The following is a 26,488-nucleotide window of genomic DNA, read 5'->3' as shown; positions in this document are numbered from 1 at the left end:
ATCAGTTTGAGTAGCTTGAGTAGGGTCAAATGTCAGTGACCGACTATGAGGCGAGGTTTTCTGAGTTGTCCCGCCATGCACTGATGATACTTTCTACTGATACAGAGAGAGTGCAGAGGTTTGTTGCAGGGTTGCATTCTGGTATTAGGGCCAACATGGCCCGAGAGGTTGAGATGGGGACTCCTTATCAGCTGGTAGTGGAGATTGCTCGGAGGATTGAGGGCTACCGTCTAAGAGGTAGAGAGCAGATGCAGCAGGACAAGAGGGCTCGATTCTCTGGAGAGTTTAGAGGTGCCCCGGCTAGGGGCAGAGGTCAGTTTGGGAGGGGTCAGCCTAGTAGGCCCCCATATTTAGCACCACCACCTCCTCGAGGTACTCCAGCGCCCCCTATTTCAGCACTATACCAGAGAGTTCTTACCGCCCGCCAGCCATCCAGGGTTCTTCCAGTGGGTATTCAGGTCCCCAGGGTTCCTCCAGCTCCCACTTTAGTGCTATACCGGAGAGTTCATACCGCCCACTAGGTATTTAGAGTTCCTCTACTGGGTATTCAGGCCATCAGGGCCAGACTTCAGGACAGCAGTCTATGGTGCCGAGAGGTTAACGAGTGTGGAGATCCGGGTCACATAAAGAGGACCTGCCCCAGACTTCGGGGCAAGACAGTGTAGTAGAGTCAGCAGCCCATGATTACAGCACCGACTGTCCAGCTGCCCAGAGGCGGGGGACAGGCTGGTAGGGGCCGTCCTAGAGGTGGAGGCCAGACAGGGAGAGGTCAGCCAGCTACTATTCAGTCAGGTGGAGGCCAGCCAGCCGGCGCTCCAGCCAAATTCTATGCTTTTCCGACCAGACTAGATGCATTGGCTTCAGATGTCGTTATCGCATGTATTATTTCCGTCTGCAGTAGGGATGCTTCAGTGCTATTTGATCCAGGGTCTACCTATTGAAAACTAGGGATTCTAGCCTATTTTATACTCTTTTTTGCTTAGGTTTTGGATTAATGTGTGTGCAAGTATTCCCGAAAGCTAGCTTATTGTGCTTGTTTGTAGTGTTTTGTCAAAAAAAGACAACAATGTCATAACCAGCTCATAAAGGAGTGAAACCTGCACAACTTCAAAGCTGAGTCAAAAGGGCGCTGACAACGAAGAAATAGAAGCGGACGCGGAGGTCTCACCTTTGAGGCGGTCTTAACTACGCTCTCAGCGGTAACCAGGTTCAGAGAGTCAACAATTACGCTTAACAGTCACCGCTGCCCGCGGTAAAATTGCACGGTAGCTGAACTATCTGGCGCGGCTGCGGTCCATTTCTTGCCCTCAGCGGAATGAAGAATCAGAGAACTAAAGTTTGGAGCTCAAATTAAAAGGCGCGGTCCACGATCATATTTCACGGCCGCGGTTGAAGGAGCGCTGAGGCGGATGATTTTTCGCTCCCAGTGGACTCAAGTTCAGAACCCAGCTCAGAAGAGAAGAACCACGGTCCACGCTTGCTTTTGTGCGGCTGCGGAAGTCATAACGCTGAGACGACCTATTTTCCACTGTCAGCGGAATCTCTGTAGGGGCAATTTTGTTCGAAAAATTTAGCTGTGTATAAATAGTTCTTTTTCAGATTTTTAGGGCATATGTTATTTTGTAGAGAATGTGAACAACCATTTTAGCCTTTTAGAGTAATTTTAGAACATCTTTAGCAATTAATCTTAGATTTTACTCTTGTAATTACTTTTTATGGCTTATATTTTATCTCTACCTTTGATTTCTTCTTTGATTATGAGTAGCTAAGCCCATTAGCTAGGGTTGTGGCCCAATCCTAATGTGGGTATTTAATGGATCCTCAATTTTAGGGCTTAAATATTTATGGGTCAATGATATTTAGCTTGAATCATGCTTTAATTGTTGAATTGGTGGTTGCAAACACTGATTTGTGCCTTTTTGACTTAGGCTCTTCTTGAGAAAGAGAGACTAAGTCTAGGAAATTCAAGCTAACAAGGAATTGGGGTTCATTCAAGAGATTGATAGCCCCAATTAAAGGGTTAAACTTAGAGATAGTAATACCCGACTTGAGCCAGTTTTGCTTCCATTGTTTAAACACCCAATTGGGCTTGAGAAAACCAATTAGGGCAAAGTCACTCAAACTATCGAGAGGTATAGAGTGGGTAATTATGTGCAATGGTTATATCATAATCCCAATTATAACAAGTCTACACTACGTTTTAGACCCCGTTAGATGGACCTAGGTGTAAGTCACTTCCCTAGTGCCTTTTTACCAATTAAGAAAACCCTTACAAAAATATCATATTTAGCTTAATTTCATTCTTCATTAGTATTAAAAGTAGAATAGCAACCAAAACAAAGCATGATTGAAAGTGAAATTAAGAACATCACACATAGCTATATTAGATAGAAACAATGTTTTTAGGGGCGTTTATGGGGCGAGTCCCGGGGCGCGAATCGGGGCGGGGCGCACATAAAACGCATCTGGGCATTAGTGAGAGGCGCAGATCCTTTGGGTGCATGCCCCAAGAGATGAGGTGCACGCTTAGGCGCAAGACTCGCCTTAGAACCAAGACACACGCATGATGGAACTTAACCAATTGAAGGATAATTTTGACAATTGCCCTTATATTTTTTAAACCCTTTTTCGTTTTACCCCAAATCTATCCCCACCCTATTAAAAAAAAGCCCTAACCTTGTTCTACAGTGAAGAATCGTCCACACTCCACAGTCATACTCCATATATGATAGAACCTTGAGCTTTCTCCTCAACTGCTGGAGCTTTTTACTTCACTAATCACTCTAACTCCGAAAATTATAATAGGTGTCTTTTGCTACTTTTGGTTTTTGTTTCTTGCTGTTGCTATATTTTAAAAATTTCTGCATTTTGTATGTTTATTGTGTGATTATCAACATGCACTTGTAGTTTCTGACTTTCTTCTTGAAAAATAGTAACGAACTATTAAGGAAAGGACAAAGGAACTATTGTCAAGCTTAATGTTTTTCCCTTTTAACTAATGCATATGTTTATTTCTATATTTTACAGAATCTTCAACCTAATATGGACTCTTGTATAAAAGATCAATCCTATTTAGTCAATATATCTTATAGAAAGATTGATTTGCCTCACCAGAAGAAGAAGCTATATGCAAATACTAAAATCAACGAGTTTTAAAATTATTTATTCCCTTTCTTTAGAAGTAATAAATTTAAGTGATTGATGGATAATTAAAAAATATAGACTATAGAGTAGTAAGTTATTAACTATAACTCTTTCATTACTAAAACTTGCAAGTAACTATAAACTTTATATTGGCAGGTCATTGTTGACAATGGATGAAGAGGGAAATACAGTGAGCAAAAAAGATTTTGCTTGGAAATATACAATCGTGAATCCAGATGAAAACTTCTTTCGATGTAAGTTTTGTAATCAACGATGTAGTGGCACCATCAACAGACTGAAGCAACACTTAGCATGCACCCATAAAGGAATAAATCTTTGTCCTACAATGCCAGATGAAGTGGCCGATGAATGCAAGAAAGCATTACTAAAGCTTCAAAAAGTTAAAACCTTGCGGAATACTACTTTGCAAGAAATGCGATCCGTTGCATCTGGAAGTGGTATGGGCAATGAATATGGTACTTCTCCAAGTATGCCGAATTCACATCCAAAGGCAAGAGGTCCAATTGATGATTATGTTAGTGCACAAACAAGGCAAGCTACTTTAAACTCCAAATGGAAAAAAGAAGAGAGGAAAGAAGTTTGTCAACGAATCGGTAGGTTCTTCTTTTCAAGTGGTATACCTTTTAATGTTGCAAATGACCCATATTATTTACCAATGTTTGAAAGAGTTGCAAATTATGGACTGGGTTTTGTGCCTCCTTCCATGCATGAATTGAGAACTTGGATATTAAAATATGAGGTTACAAACATTAATAAGATGTTATATGAACACAAGAAATCTTGGAAGCAATATGGTTGTTCAATTATGTCTGATAGTTGGACAGATGGAAAAAGTAGATGTTTTATTAACTTTTTGATTGATAGTCTAGCCGGTACTTTCTTTTTGAGATCTATTGATGCCTCTGACTCTATTAAAAGTGGTGAAATGCTTGCATTGCATTTAAATAAAATTATCGATGAAGTTGGAGAAGAAAATGTTGTTCAAATAATTACTGATACTGGTTCTAATTTTGTGAATGTTGGAAACAGAATAATGGAAACTCGATCTCATATTTATTGGACTCCATGTGCTGCACATTGTATTGATCTCTTGTTAGAAGATATAGGAAAGTTGACACTTCATCAAAAAATACTTAAAAAGGCAAAAGAAGTGGTGAGATTTATTTATGGGCATACTTGGGTATTAGATTTGATGAGGTCATTTACAGATAATCATGAGTTACTGCGTCCTGCTGTCACTCGCTTTGCTACAGCATATCTCACGCTTCAAAGCATTCAAAACCAAAAACAAGCCCTTAGATCTATGTTTTCTTCTGAAGCTTGGAATAAATCTACTTGGGCTAAGAAACACGAGGGGGTGAAAACAAGAGCCACAATTTTGTTTGATCAGAACTTCTGGCTTTATATTGCTTATTATGTAAAGAGTGTTACACCTTTAGTGAGGGTTTTGAGAGAAGTAGATTCAGAGGAAAAACCATGCATGGGATATATGTATGATTTGATGAACAGATCTAAGGAAAAGATAGCTATAAATTGTGGATCCAACCAAAAAAAGTATGGTCCCATTTGGAAGAGAATTGATGATAGATGGAATAACCAACTTCATCGTCCACTTCATGCTGCTGGATACTATTTGAATCCTCGGTTGCGATTTGATGAAAGGTTTTCTAATAATTATGAAATCAAACAAGGTTTGTTCCAATGTATGGAAAGAATGTTGGGTTATGAAGAGAGATTTAAAGTGGATGTTCAGTTAGATTCATATGACCACTTGAGAGGGGATTTTGGAAGTCAGTTAGCTATGGATTCTAAGAAAGTACGATCTCCGACAGATTGGTGGATACATTTTGGAGGTAGAACTCCAGAGTTGACAAAATTTGCGATTCGTGTCTTGAATCTCACATGTAGCTCCTCGGGTTGTGAAAGAAATTGGAGTACCTTCGAGTCGGTAAGAGTTATGCTTTTCCAGAACTTCTACTATTGCATTTTTGTTTTTATAATAGCTTATTTTTGGTTTTCTAATATTTGCTAGATTCATACCAAGAAGCGAAATAGACTTGAGCATCATAGATTAAATTCTCTAGTTTATGTCAGATACAATGCTAGATTAAGAGAAAGGAGCATCAAAAGAAAAATGCAAAATGTCGATCCGATTCTAGTTGATGAAATTGATTCTGATGATGAATGGATAACTGAAAAAGAAGATCCCGTGCTTCCTGAAGATCCTTCTTGGCTTGATGAAGAGAATTTATTTGATGTTGATGTCATTAGAATGGTGCCACCTACTGCATATGAAAATGACCTTACATATGAATCTATCATTGATGTTGGTAGTTTAAGAGATACAAGTGAATTAAGTCCATCAAACAAAAAACATAAGGCTTCAGGTGAGTGTGTAGTGTACTACTATTTACTAGTACTTTATGAAGTTATGTTAAATACTTAAATTTTTTTGCCTTTTTCCTTTTGATCTACATAAAGAAAAATCAGTGCTACTTGAGAGTGAGGAAGGATTAGAAGATGTGGAGATTAATGATGAAATGGACGACGACCTCATTTTTTATAGCGATTGATTAGACTTTGACTGTTGAAACTTTTTGACAAAACTGCTCTAATCAGAGGCAAGTGGATTTAAACTTTGAAGCTAGACAATGTTAGCTCTCACTAAACTCTTTATTTTCTTAATATGAAATATGTTTTGCAGGCATGTATATGGAGGAGCAACAACTTTTGTGACTTCAATCAAAGAGGGTTATGAAGTCTTGCTGAGTGTTTAGAGATGCACTTTGCACATAGAAATATAATTACAAAGCTACTATTGAGACATGAGAGATGATATAGTTTTTGTGCATTTCTGCTTTTTGTGGAAGATGAGTGCCATTTGTGCTCTTAACAATGATACCAATGTATCTCTGACCAAATTCTTTTGTTTGCACTAAATATTCTTTACTGTTAAACTTCTAGAAAATTAACCTCTCTCATATTTTAAAATATATATTCTAAAGGCATCTATAATGTTTGTCTTTATAGTTCAAACTTCAGATCATTGCCATGAACTAGTTTGATTTTATTTCATTTTTTTCTGACAAATGATCGACGCTTTTTGCTTATCTTGTTTGGAATATGGATTGTTATTTGGGTTAGAACATTATTGACTTATTGTTAAGATGTATCTCATTTTTTAGTATATTTTTTATTGTTAGTTAATTTAATTATAAATAATTCTTTATTTTTTTTGATTTGTATGAATTTTCTAAAAGAATTATGTAATTTTTAGATTTAAAAATAATTTTAAGTTTATTTTATTAATTATAAATTAAATATCCATGGATTTACGCCCCATGTTTCGGGGCTTACGCCTCGTCCCGTGTTAGGTAAAACGCCTCACCTCACGCCCCCGCCTTTTAAAACATTGGATAGAAACCTAATTCCAAACTAATATTAGCTCTCTGTGGATCGATCCCAACCTTCCGGGTAAAAGCTGCATCGACCACTCTTGCCATTCGATAGTGTACAGGGTTGGAGCCAATCACTTTTTGGCACCATTACCGGGGAGCTAAACGATTTTGGCTATCTATCTGACTAGTTTTGTGTCTTGTTTTTCTTTCCTTCTGTTTTACTAACTTGTATGAGTTAATCGTTTTAGGTACAACATGGAAAACAATGATCCTATTGGAAATGCTATCCTAGGGGAAGATGTAGATGATACTGGTGAAGATGAGGTACCTCTAGTACCTCAAGCTCAAAGAAGAGGCCACTAGGGCAATGATAATCCTCCCCCAGCTCCTCCAAGAGTGGCTCCTCGGGTGCTTCCAAATGAAGGGTACGCAAGTGCAATTGTCCCACCTCGGATTCGGGTGGGCAATTTCCAGATTACAAATGTGATGTTGACTTTATTGGAGCAACGAGGGTACTTTACAGGTGCTCCCCATCAGAATGCATATAAACATCTAAAGGGCTTTGTGGATACCTGCTGGGGAAGCAAACAAACTAATGTGTTGGAGGATGCATTGAGACTGAGATTGTTCCCTTTCTCACTTAGAGGGAAAGCTTTGGACTGGCTAGAAAGATTCCCCAATCATTCTATCACTACGTGGGATGAGTTGGCCGATAAGTTTATAGCCAAGTTTTTCTTACCGGGACATATGGCTGCATTGAGGGATGAAATCTTAGCATTCAAACATGAACCGAATGAGCCCCTTCATGAAATCTGGGATAGATATAGAACTATGGTCAAAGAATGCCCCAACAATGATATGACTGAAGTAATGATTCAACAGACATTTTATTGGGGTATAAACACAACCAATCAATGTGTGGTAAACCAGTTAGCAGGGGGTAATTTTATGAAACTGTCTTATGATGAGGCCTGTGATATTCTTGATGAGATGGCTGATACTTCCTCAGCTTGGCAAAGTCGAGCTAATATGCCATAGGGTGATCCCACTGTTATTCACCTGCACGAAGAGCTCCACGACCATGGCCAGACAATAGCAAAGTTAACTATAACAATGAACCAGTTGGCTAAAGCTCAATTGTAGCAAGTTCAAGCGCCGAGACAAGTAAATGCTATGGAAGGTGTAAACATGTTGGTTAACAAGAGGCGACAAAGAGGTCAACAAAGTCAAGGAGATCCAGATCAATATGAGCAATGTAGTAGTGGTTTCAACCAAGATGATGGGTATGATGAGCAAAGTGAAAAAGTCCAGTACGTGAACAATTACCAAGGACGAAGGGGCAATGATCCAAACCAACAACAACAATGGAGATCCCAAGGAAACTGGGGGAATCAAAACCAACATGGAAATAACAACTGGGGGAACAACAATTAGAATTGGGGTAACCAGAACAACCATGGCAACTGGAGTAGCAACAACAACAATTAGGGAGGAAACAACAACTAAGGGGGTTGGAATAATAACAATCAAGGGAATCGGGGGCAAGGCTTTCAAAGACCGCCGATGTATCAACAACCAAACAACCCACCTCCATTTCCATCCCAAGGTCCTAGCTCGTCAAACAATGAGATGGGAAGGATCGAGATGATGTTTGAACAAATGATGAAAAAGAATGCCAACTCTAATGCCCAATTGGCATCCCATAATACTTCAATCCGAAACTTGGAGGTTCAACTTGGACAGATTTCGCAATCTTTGAATACTCGCCCTAAAGGGGCTCTACCTAGTAATACGGTATTAAATCCAAAGGTTGGGAACAATACCGGGCATGCAATTGCGGTAATCACAAGAAGCGGTAGAGGTGGTGAAGTGAATACCTCCTAGCAAAAAGAAGTAGTGAGTGATGAGGTTGAAGTACAAGATGATGATGTTCCTATAGTTGATGAGCAAGTGAGTGAAGAAAATTTGAATGTGGATGTGGGAATTGATATTCATGATAATGAGGTGGCGACTCGAAATGACATGAACCCATCTAGGAAACACGTGATAGACATGCCAGAAATGGTAGTGCCCAAGGATAAGGCTCCTTTTCCAAGGCCTCCTCCACCTTACCCTCACAGACTTGCAAAGCAAAAGAATGAAAACCAATTTAAGAAGTTTATTGAGATAATGAAAAGCTTGTCGATCAATGTTCCTTTGGGTGGAAGCTCTTGAGCAAATGCCGGGTTATGCCAAGTTTATGAAAGACTTGGTGACTAAAAAGAGATCTATGGATTGTGAGACCATCAAAATGACTCATCAAGTAAGTGCAATTGTACACTCGATGGCTCTAAAGCTTGAAGATCCTGGCGCTTTTACCATTCCATGTACCATTGGGAGTGCAGATTTTGCAAAGGCATTGTGTGATTTGGGAGCAAACATCAATTTGATGCCTTACTCCATGTTCAAAATTTTGGGTATTGGTCAATTGAGACCTATTTCAATGAGATTGCAAATGGCGGATAGAACGATGAAGAGGCCGCTTGGTATTATTGATGATGTGCTTGTCTGGGTGGACAAGTTTATTTTGCCTGCTGATTTTGTGATTCTTGACTGCGAAGTCAACTACGAGGTGCCTATAATATTGGGAAGGCCTTTCCTAGCAACTGGGAAGGCATTGGTTAATGTGGAAGCAGGGGAGCTCACCTTCCGGGTGGGTGAAAAAAAAGTTGTCTTTCATGTGTGCAAATCAATGAGGTAGCCGAATAGTACTGAAGTTTGATCTTTTGTGGATCTTGTCACGGAGGTGATAGTTGATGATACCAGTGCCATGGTCAATGTGGAGGAGCCTTTAGAAGCGGTATTGTTGAACCTTGATGTGAATGAGTATGAAGTTAGGGTGGAGTGTGTCAATGCTTTGCACGGAATGGATTCTTATTCTTATGAGCCCCGTAAGTTTTCTTTGGATCTTGAGAACAAAAGACTCCGCCAACAAAGTCCTCAATTGAGGAACCTCCCATTTTGGAGTTGAAGCCTTTTCCTTCACACCTCAGGTATGAATTCTTGGGTCCTAGTTCAACTTTACATGTTATTCTCTCTTCTTGTCTTACTAATGTGCAGGTAGATGCCATACTGGAGGTGCTCCAAACAAGAAAAAAGGCAATTAGATGGACTCTAGCTGATATTCGGGGAATAAGCCCCTCCTTTTGCATGAACAAGATTATACTTGAGGATGATTCCAAGCCCTCCGTAGAACATCAAAGGAGGCTGAACGAGGCTATGCAAGAGGTTGTCAAAAAGGAGGTGATCAAATGGCTAGATGCAGGGGTTGTGTATCCCATCTCGAATAGTTCTTGGACTTCATCGGTGCAATGTGTGCCGAAGAAGGGTGGTATGATTGTGGTCACCAATGAGCAGAATGAGTTGATTCCCACCAGGACTGTCACCGGATGGAGGGTGTGCATGGACTATCGAAAGCTGAATAAAGTGACCCGCAAAGATCATTTTCCATTGCCCTTTCTTGACCAGATGATGGATAGACTTGCTGGGCGTGCCTTCTACTGCCTTTTGGATGGGTACTCAAGTTACAACCAGATTTTGATTGCTCCGAAAGATCAGGAGAAAACCACCTTCACATGTCCGTATGGTACCTTTGCATTTTCTAGGATGCCATTTGGTTTGTGTAATGCACCTACTACCTTTCAGCGGTGTATGATGGCTATATTTACCTACATGGTGGAAGACTTCTTGGAAGTGTTCATGGATGATTTCAGTGTTGTGGGTGACTCTTTTGAAGAATGCTTGGGTAATCTTGACAAAGTGTTGGCATGATTTGAGGAGACAAATCTAGTGCTTAAATGGGAAAAATGCCACTTTATGGTAGAGGAGGGCATTGTTCTCAGCCATAAGATCTCAAAGAACGGTATTGAGGTGGACAAGGCAAAAATTGAAGTGATTTCAAAGCTTCCTCCTCCTACTTCAGTCAAGGGGGTTAGAAGTTTTCTTGGGCATGCGGGGTTCTACCGAAGATTCATCAAAGGTTTTTCTGAGGTAGTGAATCCTTTGTGCAAATTATTGGAAAAGGATGCAAAGTTCGTGTTTAATGATGAATGCATGAAAGCTTTTGAACTTCTCGAGTACAAATTGACAACCACCCCCATTATTACCGCACCCAATTGGAGCTTACTTTTTGAGCTCATGTGTGATGCAAGTGATGTTACGGTAGGAGCGGTCTTGGGTCAAAGAGTAAACAAGATATTTCACCCGGTGTATTATGCAAGCAAAACATTGAATGATGCTCAAGTAAATTACACGGTGACGGAAAAAGAGTTGCTAGAAATTGTGTTTGCAATGGAGAAGTTTAGGCTTTATATCATGGGTGCCAAGGTGATAGTTCATACTGACCATGCAGCACTCCGCTACTTGATGACAAAAAAGGATTCCAAAGCTAGGTTGATGAGATGGGTTCTATTGCTTCAAGAGTTTGACCTTGAAATTGTTGATCAAAAAGGGAGTAAAAACCAAGTGGCAGACCACTTGTCCCACTTGGAGGAGGAGGGGAGGCCCCTTGATGGCCTCAAAATTAATGATTCATTTCCTAATGAGCAACTCCTCTTCGTATCTGTGAATAGCATGCCTTGGTTCGCGGATGTTGCCAACTTTCTTGTGACCGTCATTGTTCCGTGTGAGCTCTCTTCTAACTAAAGGAAGAAGCTTTTACGGGGTAGCTTGGACTACTAGTGGGATGAGCCTTATTTGTTCAAAATTTGTAATGATGGTATGATCTGGAGATGTGTTTCGAAAGAGGAGCAAATAAGTATTCTTGATGCTTGTCATTCCTCTCCCTACGGTGGTCACTCCTCTCCCTACGGTGGTCACCATGGTGGGGTAAGGACAGCTTCAAAAGTGCTTAGCTATGGTTTTTATTGGCCTACATTGTACAAGGATGCGGGTGAGCTAGTGAAGAGATGTGATGAGTTTCAGAGAGCTGTTGGAATTTCAAAGAAGGATGAAATGCCTCTCACCACTATTCTTGAGGTTGACATATTTGATGTTTGGGGCATTGACATCATGGGGCCTTTTGTGAGTTCATGTGGCAACACGTACATTCTGGTGGCCGTTTATTATGTTTCCAAGTGGGTTGAGGCCATGGATTTACCCAACAACAAGGCCCGGAGTGTGGTGGATTTTTTCAAGAAGAATATCTTTACTCGGTTTGGCACTCCTAGAGCAATCATCAGTGATGGGGGTTCTCATTTCTACAATAAGGCATTTGACACTTTTCTTGCAAAGTATGGTGTCAATCACAAGGTTTCAACTCCTTACCATCCTCAGGCTAGTGGGCAAGTTGAGGTCTCCAACAGAGAGATAAAGAGCATATTGTCAAAAACTATCAATGCAAATAGGATTAACTGGTCAAAGAAACTGGATGATGCTTTGTGGGCTTACAGGATTGCTTACAAGACTCCAATTGGTATGTCTCCGTACCGGTTGGTATTTTGGAAAGCATGCCATCTTCCGGTTGAGTTAGAGCACAATGCCATATGGGCTTTGAAAAAGTTATCTTGAATTGGATATTGCAGCGAATCTCCGGGTAGAGCAACTCAATGAGCTTGATGAGTTCCAGTTTCATGCCTATTCCAGCTCGTCCTTGTATAAGGACAAGATGAAGTACATACATGACAAGTATGCCCGTAGCAAAGAATTCAAGGAAGGTGACTTGGTTCTCTTATTCAACTCCCAATTACGACTGTTTCTGGGAAAGCTCAATTCAAAATGGAGTGGTCCTTTTGAGGTGGTACATGTAACTTCGTTTGGTGCTCTTGATTTGAAAAACAAAAATGGTGAAATCTTCACAGTTAATGGGCACATAGTGAAGCATTATCTTGGCAAGTTTGATGACAGCCACGTGGTGGCAATGATCTATCTCAAATGATTGATGGTAACCTGTGTCGTGCCGCGACGTTAATCAGGAGCTTTTTGGGAGGTAACCCATGTGTTTTCTTCTTTTTGATTTTCTTCTTAGTATAGGATTTGTTTTGGACTAACTGGTTGTGAGATGTGTAGGAATGTTTGATACAGTGTAGGACAAAGCTGGAAAAATTTGACAAGTTTGTAGTTGGACCGCTGGTAGCACTCCATTTTTCACGGTTAGCAGTGGCCAGTTCGTGGAGGCATAATTTGGTAGCAAACGCAGGCTTGAAAAGTCTAAAATGAGACTTCTCTGAAGTTTCATCCGCGTTCGTGGAGGATTTTTCACGGTCAGCGGTGCCTTTCCGCGCCCGCGCCCCATTTTCCGCTCTCAGCAGAAGTGTTAAGCAAGTAGCTCGTCTGTAAGTCCAAAGTGTGGACTGCGGTGAAATTCCGCAGCCGCTCCAGGTAGGTTCGGTTGGTCCCAGGTAATTTGTATAAATAGAAGGTCCTGAGACCTTTTTACCTTTTCGATCTCTGAACTCTCAAGCTTCATTTTTACTTTTCACCCAAGCCCTAATCCGCACAAACACAATAATTAAAGTCCATTCTCGTCACTCATCACACAACTGGTAATTTCATTTCATAATTGTTCTTTAATTTATACTTGTTTTTCTTTTATTTGTTAGTTTTTACTTCTTCTTCTTTTTTTTTTCTTTTAATTTTTAATTAGGGTTCATTAGTGTTAACTAATTATGATTAAATAGTTAGGGATAATTAGTTAATACCTAGTTGGGGTCAATAATGTATGAGATATCCGCTAATGGCAAGAAAAATTGAACTCTAGGTTACTCATTTATTTTTTTGAATTCCGCGGTCGCAGATGTTTTTCCGCGGTCAGTGTTCATGAGAAAAGTCAAAGTTTGGATGTCTTGAATACCGCGGTCAGCAGTGACAAATTCTGCTAACAGCGGCCCGCTTTACGCGACCGCGCTGCATTTTCCGCGGTTAGCGGCACAAATGTTAAGAGAAGTACACATAATGGGTCCGCGGCCGCGGTTGTTTTTCCGCGGACAGCAGTGCAACTTTTGCGGCCGCGCCTAAGATTCCGCAGTCAGCGGCTCTGTAGAATCAGAGGATGGGTTGTCTGATCCCCATGCCTCCGCGGCCGCACCCCTTTTTTCGCTTTTAGCGAAATTCATTCCTCGGTCGCACCTTTTTATACGCTGTCAGCAGTTCTGAAAGTTGTTAAACCACTATCAATTGTTCATCTGGTTTTCTTTACTGCTTCTTCTAACACCAATACTAATGAGCTTTCACTGACTATGTATGTAGACAATGGTTAAAACAAACGGTGGCAATGACAAATAAAAAGGGAAAGCAGAGTCCTCCCGAGGTAGAGGACGAGGACAAATCAAGTTACCCCTAGCAGTGCAGAAATCTATTGGGAAAATACGGAAAGATATCAAAGCTGCAAATAGAGCAGCATCCCACTCCGAGGGGAGTGCCCTCCCGGGAGGCTTCAGAGGATGATTCCGGGCCCACTCATGTACCAGACTACCAGAGAGATTTCGATTGAGAGATGTGCCTACACCCCCAACTTCTCCTACTTCTCCTGCTTCTTCTGAGTCGTTTGATGGCTCAGTAGAGAGTAGTGAGTCTTCAACATCAGCCTCTCATACTGACTCCCACATAGACCGGAGCCCATTGATGTAGATGCTGAGACACCAGATGACGAGAGAGGGGGTGACACCCAGACTGGAGGGTTGTCAAGAACAAGAAACCCGAAGGTGTGGCAACAGAGATTTGTCAGTGAGCAAGCCTACCAAAAATTCAGGGAGTGGTGGCCTTAGAGGTCACTCATATATGAGCGTCAATTTATAGAGCGGGATCTTCTGCCCCGCAACCCCAATGTGAAGCAGCAATTTGATGAAAGAGTTGGTTGGAAACACTTCACAAGCGGCCTACTGGATGTTAATGAGCATCTAGTTAAGGAATTTTATGCCAAATGTCGCACACATCAAAAAAGGCACATTTGTGACTAAGGTGCGGACTCTGAAGATCAAGTTTGATGGGAAGACTCTGAATGACTATATTGGTTTCAATGATGAAGATGAGTCATTGTACTTAGAGAAGGTGGCCATGGATGAGGCGGCCCGCCCGTGGTTGGTATCAATACTTTCTTTACCGAGTACTACTCTAGCTTGGTTGACATATGGGGTCCTTATCTAGAAGAACACCCTAAACTTCGAGGCAAAGGGTTGGGACACATTTGTGTGCAGCAGATTAGAACCCACTACTCATGACAGTGACATGCCGGTTTCCCAGGCGATTATAGTGGCGTCCATTATGGCGGGGTACCCAATCAATGTTGGAAATATCATGTCCAGGGTAATTACCAGAGTGGTCAACAAGGGTGAGAGATCCTACCCCTTTCCAAACTTCCTTACCATGTACTTAGAGGATCATGAGGTTGAGAAAAAGGATTTTGATATCAAGGTAAAACCCAAGATGCCCTTCTCATGGTACATCCTTCAGGGTCTAGGCAACCCCAAATCCAAGGGCAAAGCTACTACTTCTACTGGCTAGTATGAAGAGCCAACAGTGGTGGTCACTGATTCTGAGCCTCCCACTACCATACCAGATCCTTCCTCAGGACTATTTACTTCCATGCCTTCCTTAGTGCTCTCCTCATCAGCATACCCTTTGACTGCACATAGGCTGAACCAGTCTCTCTCTAGCATCAATAATTAGATGTAAGCAGCAACATCAAAGCTGTCTGTACTATCCAACTCAGTGGCAGCCCAGTCAGTTCCCGCACAACCCCAGGTGCCAGCTTCAGTGGAGGAATCTCTCAAGGAGCTTTTGGACAACCAGAAGAAGCTTCTGGAAAAACAAAAGCTCATCATGGATGCTTTAGCAGATCTAAGTAAAGCAATTAAGGAGCTGAGCAAGTAGATGAAGAAGCTGAAAAAGACTCGGGCCTAAAAGGAATCAGTGAAGCTGTTGAAAGGAGAAGTGGAAAGATGAAATCAGCTGGCGACCTACCATTGGAGTTATTATTACAGGACCAAATTCCAGCAGCTCAGGCAGAGCAGATACCGGAGAGGAGGCTGATGGAGAGCCTAGGAGGAGGAAACTGATTCCCCAGGTTGATGACTTGGAGATTGAGCCATAGGACCCTGAGGGAGGTGCCTCAGACCAGCCACAGGACCCCGAGGGAGGTGATCCAGGGACCCAGCCACAGGACCCCATGCAGACAGAGGACCCATAGGGAATTTTCTTTACTCTCTAACCTCTTTTTGATCTTATTTTTGCTATTAGCATTAAGGGCAATTCTAGTTTTTATTTGGGGGTGGTCCTATTTTGATGATTTGATAATTGGATTGTAATTATGATACTAATTTTTCTTTATTGTTATTTTGCACTTTTGGTATGTATATAACTTTACCATTTATTTTTCACTTTTAGTTATTTTTTTCTTCGCTATAACGTTACCATTTATTTTCAGTATGTATATAAAGTTACTTTTCCATGTATATATTCATTCCCTCTTATATGTATTCGTCTCAATCTCCTATTGTACATATTCAGTTTACTTTCCATAGTTTACTTCGTAACTTCTTTTGTAATTTTCCTTAATAACATAGCTTCTTAGTTCATTTAGTAGCTTCTTTTTCAGTTCGTAGCTTCTTATTTTTACAAGTTTTCGTAATTAATAAGACTTTGGTTTTCTTAATGCCACGATTCTTTCCAAATGTGGAGTTTGTGTAAACCGAGCGGCTCTTCCCGATGATGGATGACATGACAACCTTCTTAAGAGTTTGAGTTTGTTTTCTTTTCGTTTTTTTGTAAATAGTAGCTAGTGAATAATAGTGCCTCAGGCAAAGCTTCACTTGGGCCTAACACACTTACCTTTGACCTTATGGTTAAAAAAAATTGATTTGTAAATGATGGTGATAGTTGCGACCTTTAGACTCTTGTGTTGACTTAACAATCATCGAGTGGTTTTTAGAAACTATTTGTGTTGCTTAATCTTAGCTAAAGTTGTTGTGGGCGCCCAACTCTGTTCTCTTTAGTAATCCAATAGCTTGTGAGGTGAGGTTTTTATTTGCAAGTCTAAGTCACGTGCCAATAAGTCTACAACTTGCCTTGAATGTTTGTCTAGGCGAAATCCTAAGTCTAGCTCGACTTGAGAAGTGATTATAGGCTCTCCTTGATTCAAATTAAGACTTGAAAATATCCATAGCCCACCAAAAATGATATCCCTAGTCAATCCCGTTAGCCATAACCCTTATTCTTTCAAAAACCATGATACAAGCCTTTATCCATTTTAAAATAATCCTCTCTTGGCACCCGATCTTTTCTTAGCACAAGGCAAAAACATAAGTTTTGGGGGAGAGACGAGGAATGCAAAAGTGATAAAAGGTACAAAATAAAGAAAAGGGAAGGCAAAAAGAAAAAGAAAGAAAAGCCAAAAAGTCAAATAGAAAGTGAACAATGTAGAAGAAATGAAGGGATTCAATAAAAGCAAAGATGAAAAGCTTGGAAAGACTAGAAAGGAGAAAAAGGATTAAAATGAGCAAGAAAGAGTGACAGTGTGTCTCTCTAGCCCCTAAGGAAGAAGTAAATTACTCAAAGAGTCAAGAAAATGCGAGCCAAAATGAAGAAAATAAAGTGCTTAAGGAAAGATGAAACTTTCATAGACCAATATATCCTACCATGAACCTAAAGCCTTCATTACATTCCCGCAAAAGCCCTATATGATCTTGAGTTGAGTGATCTTACATTAGTGGTGGCTCACATAAAGGGCAAGCTTATGGTACTTAGAGCCGGACTTGTGACCTTCCTTTGAGAGAGATGAGTGTGTTTTCCATAATCCTCGTTCTGAGTGCTACAATCTAAAAGTGAGTTTTGCATATGGAGAGTCGAGGAGTATGAGTTTGGGTGCCACAGCGACCAATGTAGTAGAAAGAGTTTCCTTGATGAGTTGAGTCAACTCTTGATGCTTCTGCGTCGGACTAAAGCCATGGTGCTAAAAAGGTTGTGTATTGTTAATAATGCATTTGAGTTGAGGGTAATTGTTACTCCCAATTGATTCGTGATGAGGTTATTTTAGGACAGCTGAAATTTTCCTTTCGTTTATCTTGAGGAGGTGAGAATTACTTTGTTTGCTTGAGGACAAACAAAAGCTTAAGTTTAGGGGAGTTGATAACTAGGGATTCTAGCCTATTTTATGCTCCTTTTTGCTTAGGTTTTGGATTAAAAGTGTGTGAAAGTATTCCCGAAAGCTAACTTATTGTGCTTGTTTGCAGTGTTTGGTCAAAAATATACAACAAAGTCATAACCACCTCATAAAGGAGTGAAACCTGCACAAGTTCAAAGCTGAGTCAAAAGGGCGCTGACAGCGAAGAAATAGAAGCAGACGCTAAGGTCTCACTGTTGAGACGGGCTTAACTACACTCTTAGCGGTAATAAGGTTTAGAGAGTCAACAATTGAGCTTAACAGTCACCGCTGCTCGCGGTTAAATTGCGCGGTAGCAGAACCATCTGGCACGGGTGCGGTCCAGTTCTCACCCTCAGCGGAATGAAGAATCAGACAACTAAAGTTTGGAGCTCAAATTGAAAGGCACGGTCCGCGATCATATTTCGCGGCCGCGGTTGAAGAAGCACTGAGGCGGTTGATTTTCTGCTCCCAGCGGACTCAAGTTTAGAACCTAGCTCAGAAGAGAAGAACCTTTGTCTGCGCTTGCTTTTGCGCAGTCGCGGAAGTCATAGCGCTGAGGCGATCTGTTTTTCCCTGTCAGCGAAATCTCCGTAGGGGCAAATTTGTCCGAAAAATTTAGCTGTGTATAAATAGTTCTTTTTTAGATTTTTAGGGCATCCGTTGTTTTGTAGAGCACGTGAACAACCGTTTTAGCCTTTTAGAGTAATTTTAGAACATCTTTAGCAATTAATCTTAGATTTTACTCTTGTAATTACTTTTTATGGCTTATATTTCATCTCCATCTTTGATTTTTTTTTTGATTATGAGTAGCTAAACCCATTAGCTAGGGTTGTGGCCCAACCCTAGTATGAGTATTTAATGGGTTCTCAATTTTAGGGCTTAAATGTTTCTGGGTCAATGATATTTAGCTTGATTCATGCTTTAATTGTTGAATTGGTGGTTGCAAATACTGATTTGTGCCTTTTTGACTTAGGCTCTTCTTGAGAAAGAGAGACTAAGTCTAGAAAATTCAAGCTAACAAGGAATTGGGGTGCATTCAAGAGATTGATAGCCTCAATTAAAGTGTTAAACCTAGAGATAGTAATACCCGACTTGAGCCAATTTTGCTTCCATTGTTTAAACACCCAATTGGGCTTGAGAAAATCAATTAGGGCAAAGTCACTCAAACTAGCGAGAGGTCTAATTATGTGCAATGGTTATATCATGATCCCAATTATAACAAGTCTGCCCTAAGTTTTTGACCCTGTTAGATACCCACTTATGTGTAAGTCACTTCCCTAGTGCCTTTTTACCAATTAAGAAAACCCTTACAAAAATATCATATTTAGCTTAATTTCATTCTTCATTAGTATTAAAAGTAGAATAACAACCAAAACAAAGTATGATTGGAAGTGAAATTAAGAACATCGCACATAGCTAGATTAGATAGAAACCCAATTTCAAAGTAATATTAGCTCTCTGTGGATTCGATCCCGACCTTTCGGGTAAAAGCTGCGTCGACCACTCTTGCCATTCGATAATGGTACAGGGTTGGAGCTGATCACCTATTCATATGTGTCTTCTCTGTTTGCTCATTTCCTACATATTCCTCGTGAGTCTTTAGGTACTCGTGTCTATGTGTCCACTCTTGTGGGTGATTCCGTGGTTGTGGATTGGATCTATCGATCCTGTGTAATTACATTGTGTGGTTATGAGACTAGAGCAGACCTTCTGTTACTTTCCATGATCAAATTCGAGGTCATCTTGGGCATGAATTGGTTATCTCCATATCACGCCATTCTTTATTGTCATGCCAAGACTATTGCTTTAGCGATGTCAGAGTTGCCGAGATTGGAGTGGAAGTGTTCCTCCGTTAGTTCATCTAGTCGGGTTATCTCCTTTCTGAAGGCTCGACATCTGGTCGAGAAGGGTTGTTTGGCATATCTAGCATATGTTCGGGACACCACCGTAGAGTCTCCGATGATTGATTCGGTGCCAGTAGTTCGAGAGTTTACCTATGTGTTTCCTTCTGACCTTCCAGGCATGCCGCCAGATAGTGACATTGATTTCTGCATTGATTTGGCTCCAGGTACCCAGCCTATATCTATCCACCGTACCATATAGCTCCGAAGGAGTTGAAGGAACAACTTGAGGAGTTGTTAGCAAAGGGGTTTGTGAGACCCAGTGTATCACCTTGGGGTGCACCAGTATTATTTGTGAAGAAGAAGGATGAAACCATGCAGATGTGCATTGATTACCGCCAGTTGAACAAGGTTACCATCAAGAACAAGTACTCGTTGCCGCACATTGATGATTTGTTCGACCAGTTGCAGGGTGCTAGGGTGTTTTCTAAGATCGACTTGAGATCAGGGTATCATCAGCTGAAGATTCGGGACTCAGATGTCCCGAAGACTGCTTTTCATACTAGATATGGCCATTATGAGTTTCTGGTGATGTCCTTCGGCTTGACGAATGCCCTAGCGGCATTTATGGACTTGATGAATAGGGTGTTCAGGCCTTATATTGATTTCTTTGTTATTGTCTTCATTAATGACATATTGATATACTCACGTAGTCTGGGGGAGCACGAGCAACATTTGAGAGTAGTGCTTCAGACATTGCCAGAGTAGAAGCTATATGCTAAGTTTCCAAGTGTGAGTTTTGGCTAGAGTCACTAGCATTCTTGGGGCATGTTGTATCAGGAAAGGGTATTAAAGTGGATCCCAAGAAGATTAAGGCGGTTCAGAGTTGGCCACGTCCTACTTCAGTGACTGAGATCAGGAGTTTCCTGGGGTTAGTAGGTTATTATCGCCGATTCATGCAGGGTGTTTCATCCATTGCAGCACCTTTGACTAGATTGACCCAGAAGGGTGCTCCTTTATGTTGGTCCAATGATTGTGAGGCTAGCTTTCAGAAGCTCAAGATGGCTTTGACTACAACACCGGTTCTAGTGTCGCCTTTCAGATCGGGGATGTATACGGTATATTGCACGCTTCATGCGTTAGCTTGGGTTGTGTATTGATGCAGGAGGGGTGAGTTATTGCATATGCTTCGCGTCAGTTGAAGATTCATGAGAAGAATTACCATGTGCATGATCAAGAGTTGGTCGTAATTGTTCATGCTCTTAGATATGGAGGCATTATCTGTATGGGGTGTCATGTGAGGTTTTATACTGATCATCACAGCTTGCCGCATTTGTTCAAGCAGAGTGATCTCAATTTGAGGCAGCGTAAGTGGCTTGAGTTACTGAAGGACTATGACATCACCATTATTTATCATTCAGGCAAGGCAAATGTGGTCGCGGATGCCTAAGAAAGAAGGCAGAGAGTATGGGTAGCTTGGCATTCATATCAGCAGAGGAGAGGCCACTAGCTTGGGATATTCAGTCCTTGGATAATTTGTGAGGTTGGATATTTCAGAGCCCAGCCGGGTCCCTGCGTATGTTGTTGCTTAATCTTTATTATTGGGGCAGATCAAGGCTCGGCAGTTCGATGATCCGCATTTGGCAGTTCTCAGAGAGACGGTGCCAAGAAGGTTTCTATTGGTGAGGATGGTGTTCTGCAACTCCAGGGTCGCCTATGTGTTCCTAATGTCGATGGCTTGAGGGAGAGGATCCTAGAGGAGGCACACAATTCATGGTATTCTATTCATCCAGGTGCTACGAAGAAGTATCGAGACCTGAAGCAGCATTATTGGTGGTGGCAGATGAAGAAATACATAGTTAAGTATGTGGCTAGGTGCTTGAATTGCCAGCAGGTTAAGTATGAACACCAGAGGCCAGGTGGCCTACTTCAGCAGATGCCTAAACCTGAGTGGAAATGGGAGCGCATTACTATGGACTTCGTAGTTGGGTTTCTGCGGACATTGCAGAAGTTTGATGTAGTTTGGGTCATTGTCGACAGGTTGACCAAGTCAGCACACTTTATTCCAGTTGTGACTACCTATACTTTAGAGATGTTAGCCCAGATTTATATTCGGGAGATAGTTCGGTTGCACGGTGTGCCTGTTTCCATCATATCAGATACAGGCCCTCAGTTCACTTCACATTTTTGAAGGGTTGTTCAGAGTGAGTTGGGCAACCGTGTGGAGCTCAGTACAACAATTTATCTTCAGATCGACAGACAGTTGAAGCGGACATTTCAGATATTAGAGGACATGCTGAGGCATGTGTGATTGACTTTGGACGACAGTGGGATCAGTTATTGCCTTTGACCGAGTTTGCTTACAACAACAATTATCAGTCCAACGTCGAGATGGCTCCATTTGAGGCTTTATATGGTCAACGATATCGTTCTCCTATCGGGTGGTTTGAGCCCGACAAGGCTAAGTTGTACAATACTAAATTGGTGAAAGATGCCTTGGAAAAGATAAAGTTGATTCAGGAAAGACTTCGCATAGCACAGTCTAGACATAAGAGTTACGCAGATCAGAAGGCATGCGATGTATCATTCATGGTCGGCGAGAAGGTTCTCTTGAAAGTCTCGTCGATGAAGGGTATTATGAGATTAGGGAAGAAGGACAAGTTAAGCCCACGGTTTATAGGCCCATTTGAGGTGTTGAGACGAGTTGGGGAGGTTGCTTATGAGCTTGCTTTACCTCCCAGCCTATCAGGGGTTCATCCACTTTTTCACGTGTCTATTCTTCGGAGGTATCACGCCGACTTGTTTCATGTGTTAGACTTCAGTACTATTCAGCTAGATGAGAGCTTGGGATATGAGGAGGAGCCAGTTGCCATTGTTGATAGACAGGATCGCCAGTTGAGATCCAAGAGGATTTTTACGGTAAAGGTCTAGTGGAGGGGCCAACCAGTCGAGGAGGCGACCTGGGAGTCTGAGGAAGACATGTGGAGCATATATCCACACTTGTTTAGCACTTCAGGTATGAATCTAAACCCGTTCGAGGAGGAACGTTTGTTTAAGATGTGGAGAATGTAACGACCCAACTGGCCGTGTTGCTTTCTAGAACCCTATTCCCCTAAATAGGACTTTCCGTACTTTCTTTAACTGATTTATGACTTGCAGGGATGGTTGGTTAGGGATTAGGAAGAGTTTGGATTGAAATCGGAACACTTGGTTCCTTAAGGTTGGTTTAAAAGGCCAAGTTTGACTTCGGTCAAAATTTTAAGTAAACGACCTCAGAATCGGGATTTGACGGTTCCAATAGGTTCATATGATGATTTCGAACTTGGGCGTATGTCCGGATTGGGTTTTGGATTACCCAGGGGCGTTTTAGCGCATAATAGTGAAAGTTGGTTCTTGAAGATTTTAGAAGTTCTTTGAATTTGGTTTGAGCGGGTTTTTGTGTTATCGAGGTCTGAGGTCCGAACGGAATTCCGAGATCGAAAATATTTCCATAAATGTCATTTAAGACTTACATGCAAAATTTGGTGTCAATCTGAGTAGTATAAGTACGTTTCGGCACGTTGGAAGTAAATTGAAGAACTTAAAGTTCATAAGTTTGAATCAATTGGTTTTAGGGTGTGATTCCTAGTTTTAATATTGTTTTCAGTATTCTGAGGGTTCGAACGAGTCCTTTTTATAATTTTAAACTTTTCGGTATGTTCGGGCAGGGCCTGGGGGGCCCGGAACGTCAATAAGACGAGGCTCGAGTTGAGTTAGAAATTTTTTAGAAGGAGCTGAAGCTCCAGTTCTGTCATAACCGTAACTGCGGTTGGCCAGCCGCAGGTGCAAGACTGCAGAAGCGGCCTATCTATCACAGGTGCGGCCCAAGGGGAGGAGCCCAGGAACCGCAGATGCCCCTCTTCTGTAGAAGCGGTCCCCAGACCGCAGATGCGGCCCAGCTAGCCCGGTCCAGTTCCGCAGGTGTGGACCTTCCCTCGCAGAAGCGAGACCGCAGATGCGGTCCCCTAACCGCAGGTGCGGTCCCCTAACCACAGGTGCGGTAATCGTTGAAGGCAGTGCCTTCATTTAATACGGGAAATATATCATTTTTGACACATTTCATTCATTTCTTGGGCGATTTGGGAGCTTCCAAAGAGGGGATTTCAACCTAGCATTGTGAGGTAAGTTCTTTCTACTTAATGTGAGTTTAATACTTGGTTTTTGGGTAGATTAACATATTAAGATTAGTGAAAATTATGGGATTAGAGTAAAACCTAGTATTTTGATAACAACAAGATCTAACAATGAAATTTGTTATAGAATGAAGTAAAAATCATATATTCTTGATCCTTAGGTTATGAGTAACAACTTTCTTAAAAAAATTCCGAAATCCGGGCACGTGGTCCCGGGGATGAATTTTAGGAACCTTGCATTTAGGATTGGAAAATTAGTTTAATAGTTAGACTATGAACTCTTGAGCATGTATTGACTAGTTCTTACCTTATTTGAATAACTTTTGGATCGTTCGGCTCCGATTTGAGGGTTGAGCGCATTCTTGAAATTTGAAGTGAGCTTTGGGACGAGGTAAGTCTCCTTTCTAACCTTGTAAGAGGGAATTGTCCCCATAGGAAAAATAATTAAATATTTGCCACTAATTGTGGGGGCTACGTACGCACGAGGTGACGAGAGTCCATGTGTAGCTACTATTATGCTTAAGTCCGAGTAGTTTGGGACCCAAAAGTATGCTTCACTTGCCATAGTTGTAACTTTATTGTTAATTTAGATTGCGTGAATCATATCGAACTTGGCAAATAAATTTCTAAAAAGTTAAACATCATTTTCTTGACTGTTAAAGAGAAGTTTGACATTACTTGGATTATTGCTTTCCTGATAAATTATTGATTGACTGCTTGATATGTTTATCTATGTTTGACCGCATCGCATGTATGATTCGCGAGCGGGGTAATAGATGTATTTATGGTTTGCGTCGTTTGACCCTCCGACAGTGCACACTTTATTTTTATGTTGGATCGAGCCGTACGACTTCAGCATTATTTGCGCATGCTATTTGCTTAGTACTTTCTGTAATTTGAACCGCTTTAAATGCCTTGAAATATAGATTGTTAACGGAAATATTATCTATGAAAGAACCTGTCACTTTCTGTTATCAACTGTTATTTATTCATGACATTCATGCTTAGTGTAACACTTAAATTATATTATTATTGACCCTAGTAAGTGTCAAGTCGACCCCTCGTTACTACTTCTTCGAGGTTAGACTGGATACTTACTGGGTACATATTGTTTATGTACTCATACTACGCTTCTGTACCTAAATGTACAGGATCTGAGGCAGGTGCATCTAGCTACCAGTCCGGTGCATGTTCCTGATACTTGACCGAGATTTCCACGGTGAGCTGCCCCTTCTGAACCGTTCAGCAGTGCCGGAGTCTCTCCTTTTGTTATTACTGTCTATTCTGTTTCAAACAGTATGATAGTTATATTCTTTTGTGCATTCTACTAGTTGCCCTCGTACTTGTGACACTAGTCCTTAACACACACATTAGTAGACTATTATTTTGGGTTGTATCTATTATTATGAAATTATTAATTATCGACTGCTTTAAATTTAAGTTAAGTAAATGTTGGGATTGTTTAATAAAATAATTGAGAACTCACTAGTTGATTAGGGTTGGCTTGCCTAACAACGGTGTTGGGCGCCATCACGACCTATAATGAAATTTGGATCGTGACAATAGAAATAATATATGAAAGTTGTAGATAAGTTATATAATATATAATTAGTTGTATGAAATTTGTTTTTACTATATATAAATCAGATACAAAATATACAAAAGACATATTGCACAAAATTTGTATTTAAGTAGTATGATATTGTAGTTGTATATAACTGGGCAGAAATAATGTATGAAAGTTGTAATTGTATATCAATTGATACATGCTCTGTAATGGCTGAAAGTAATATTATTTTCTGTGACAATTACAAATGGTTGTCACTAAAGACCCTATTTTTGTTGTGCGGACTTTTAAAGTCGCCACAAATACCCTTACTTTTGTAGCGACTAACTAAATTGTCGTAGAAAACTTGATTTCCTATATAGTGAACTGAAGAGCGAATGGAAATTTTTTTATGTTGCAGAGAGCAGACGCATTAGAAGCACTGAAAATGTAGAAAAGCAAAAAGGAATTAGGATGTGAAGGGTTGTCTTCTAATCAAGCTGACCCTTATGACCATAATTTTGGCAGTTATTCCCTGTTGCCATACAAACTTATTTCAGATATAAGTTTTGAAGTCATTATAACAAATAATGACAACGTTACTCTCTAATAGAATGCATGGGATGTAGCATAGACAAAACAGGAAGTCCCAATTTATAGTTGCTTTATATTACGAAGGGCAAGAAGGGGAAAGAGGTCTAATCTTGTTCCAAGGTTAAAAGAGAAGCAATTAGGAGTCGAAGAAGGAAAGAAAGAGGAACCAAAAAGATTTGGAGTGTGGATGGAAGATCTGGAGAGAGAAAAGGGGAAAGACGAGAGAAAAAAAGAAAAAAGTATAACTAAATCCCTTAATTGTAGGCATTAATAATGGATTGTGAGCCTTTTAAGGTGGAATGTATATATTTTGTAAACAAAACTTGTTTATGTCGGATAATTGACTAAACATGAATATTTTTGATAATAAAATTTCTAATAGTGTATAGATACGTAAAAATCCCGATCACTTAATGTATTAGACTCCACTCTTTTTCAATTTCTCTCCCTTCTTTTCCTTTCCCATTCCATCATAATGATAAATGAGTCGTTGTTCGCCGGGAGAAGTTAAGAGAGTTTTGGAGTTTCAAAGCTCAAAAAGCTAGGTTTATGTGAAGTAGAAATGATGAAACAAATTGTAAAAAATAAAATAAAATTGACCTGCAAGTATTGTATCAAGTTAAAATAGAAATAGTAAAATAAGATTGTTCATACAA

The 26,488-nt window shown here is 40.7% G+C and overlaps 2 protein-coding genes across 2 annotated transcripts; both read left to right on the top strand.

Annotated features, from left to right (window-relative positions):
- The first annotated feature begins 680 nt into the window (after positions 1-680).
- Positions 681-7,601, top strand: LOC138869447 (uncharacterized). Its single transcript, XM_070147066.1, has 6 exons — positions 681-928; positions 3,301-5,113; positions 5,198-5,552; positions 5,870-5,873; positions 6,812-6,887; positions 7,038-7,601. The coding sequence occupies exons 1-6, from the start codon at positions 681-683 to the stop codon at positions 7,599-7,601; spliced, it is 3,060 nt and encodes a 1,019-aa protein (XP_070003167.1).
- A 2,817-nt stretch (positions 7,602-10,418) lies between these two features.
- On the top strand, positions 10,419-12,477 carry LOC138869446 (uncharacterized). Its single transcript, XM_070147065.1, has 4 exons — positions 10,419-10,752; positions 11,347-11,810; positions 11,877-12,015; positions 12,125-12,477. The coding sequence occupies exons 1-4, from the start codon at positions 10,419-10,421 to the stop codon at positions 12,475-12,477; spliced, it is 1,290 nt and encodes a 429-aa protein (XP_070003166.1).
- Positions 12,478-26,488: the final 14,011 nt, after the last annotated feature.

Source organism: Nicotiana sylvestris, chromosome 5 (assembly GCF_000393655.2).
Source record: "Nicotiana sylvestris chromosome 5, ASM39365v2, whole genome shotgun sequence".
Lineage (NCBI taxonomy): Eukaryota > Viridiplantae > Streptophyta > Magnoliopsida > Solanales > Solanaceae > Nicotiana > Nicotiana sylvestris.
This window is presented reverse-complemented; position numbering and strand designations above follow the sequence as displayed.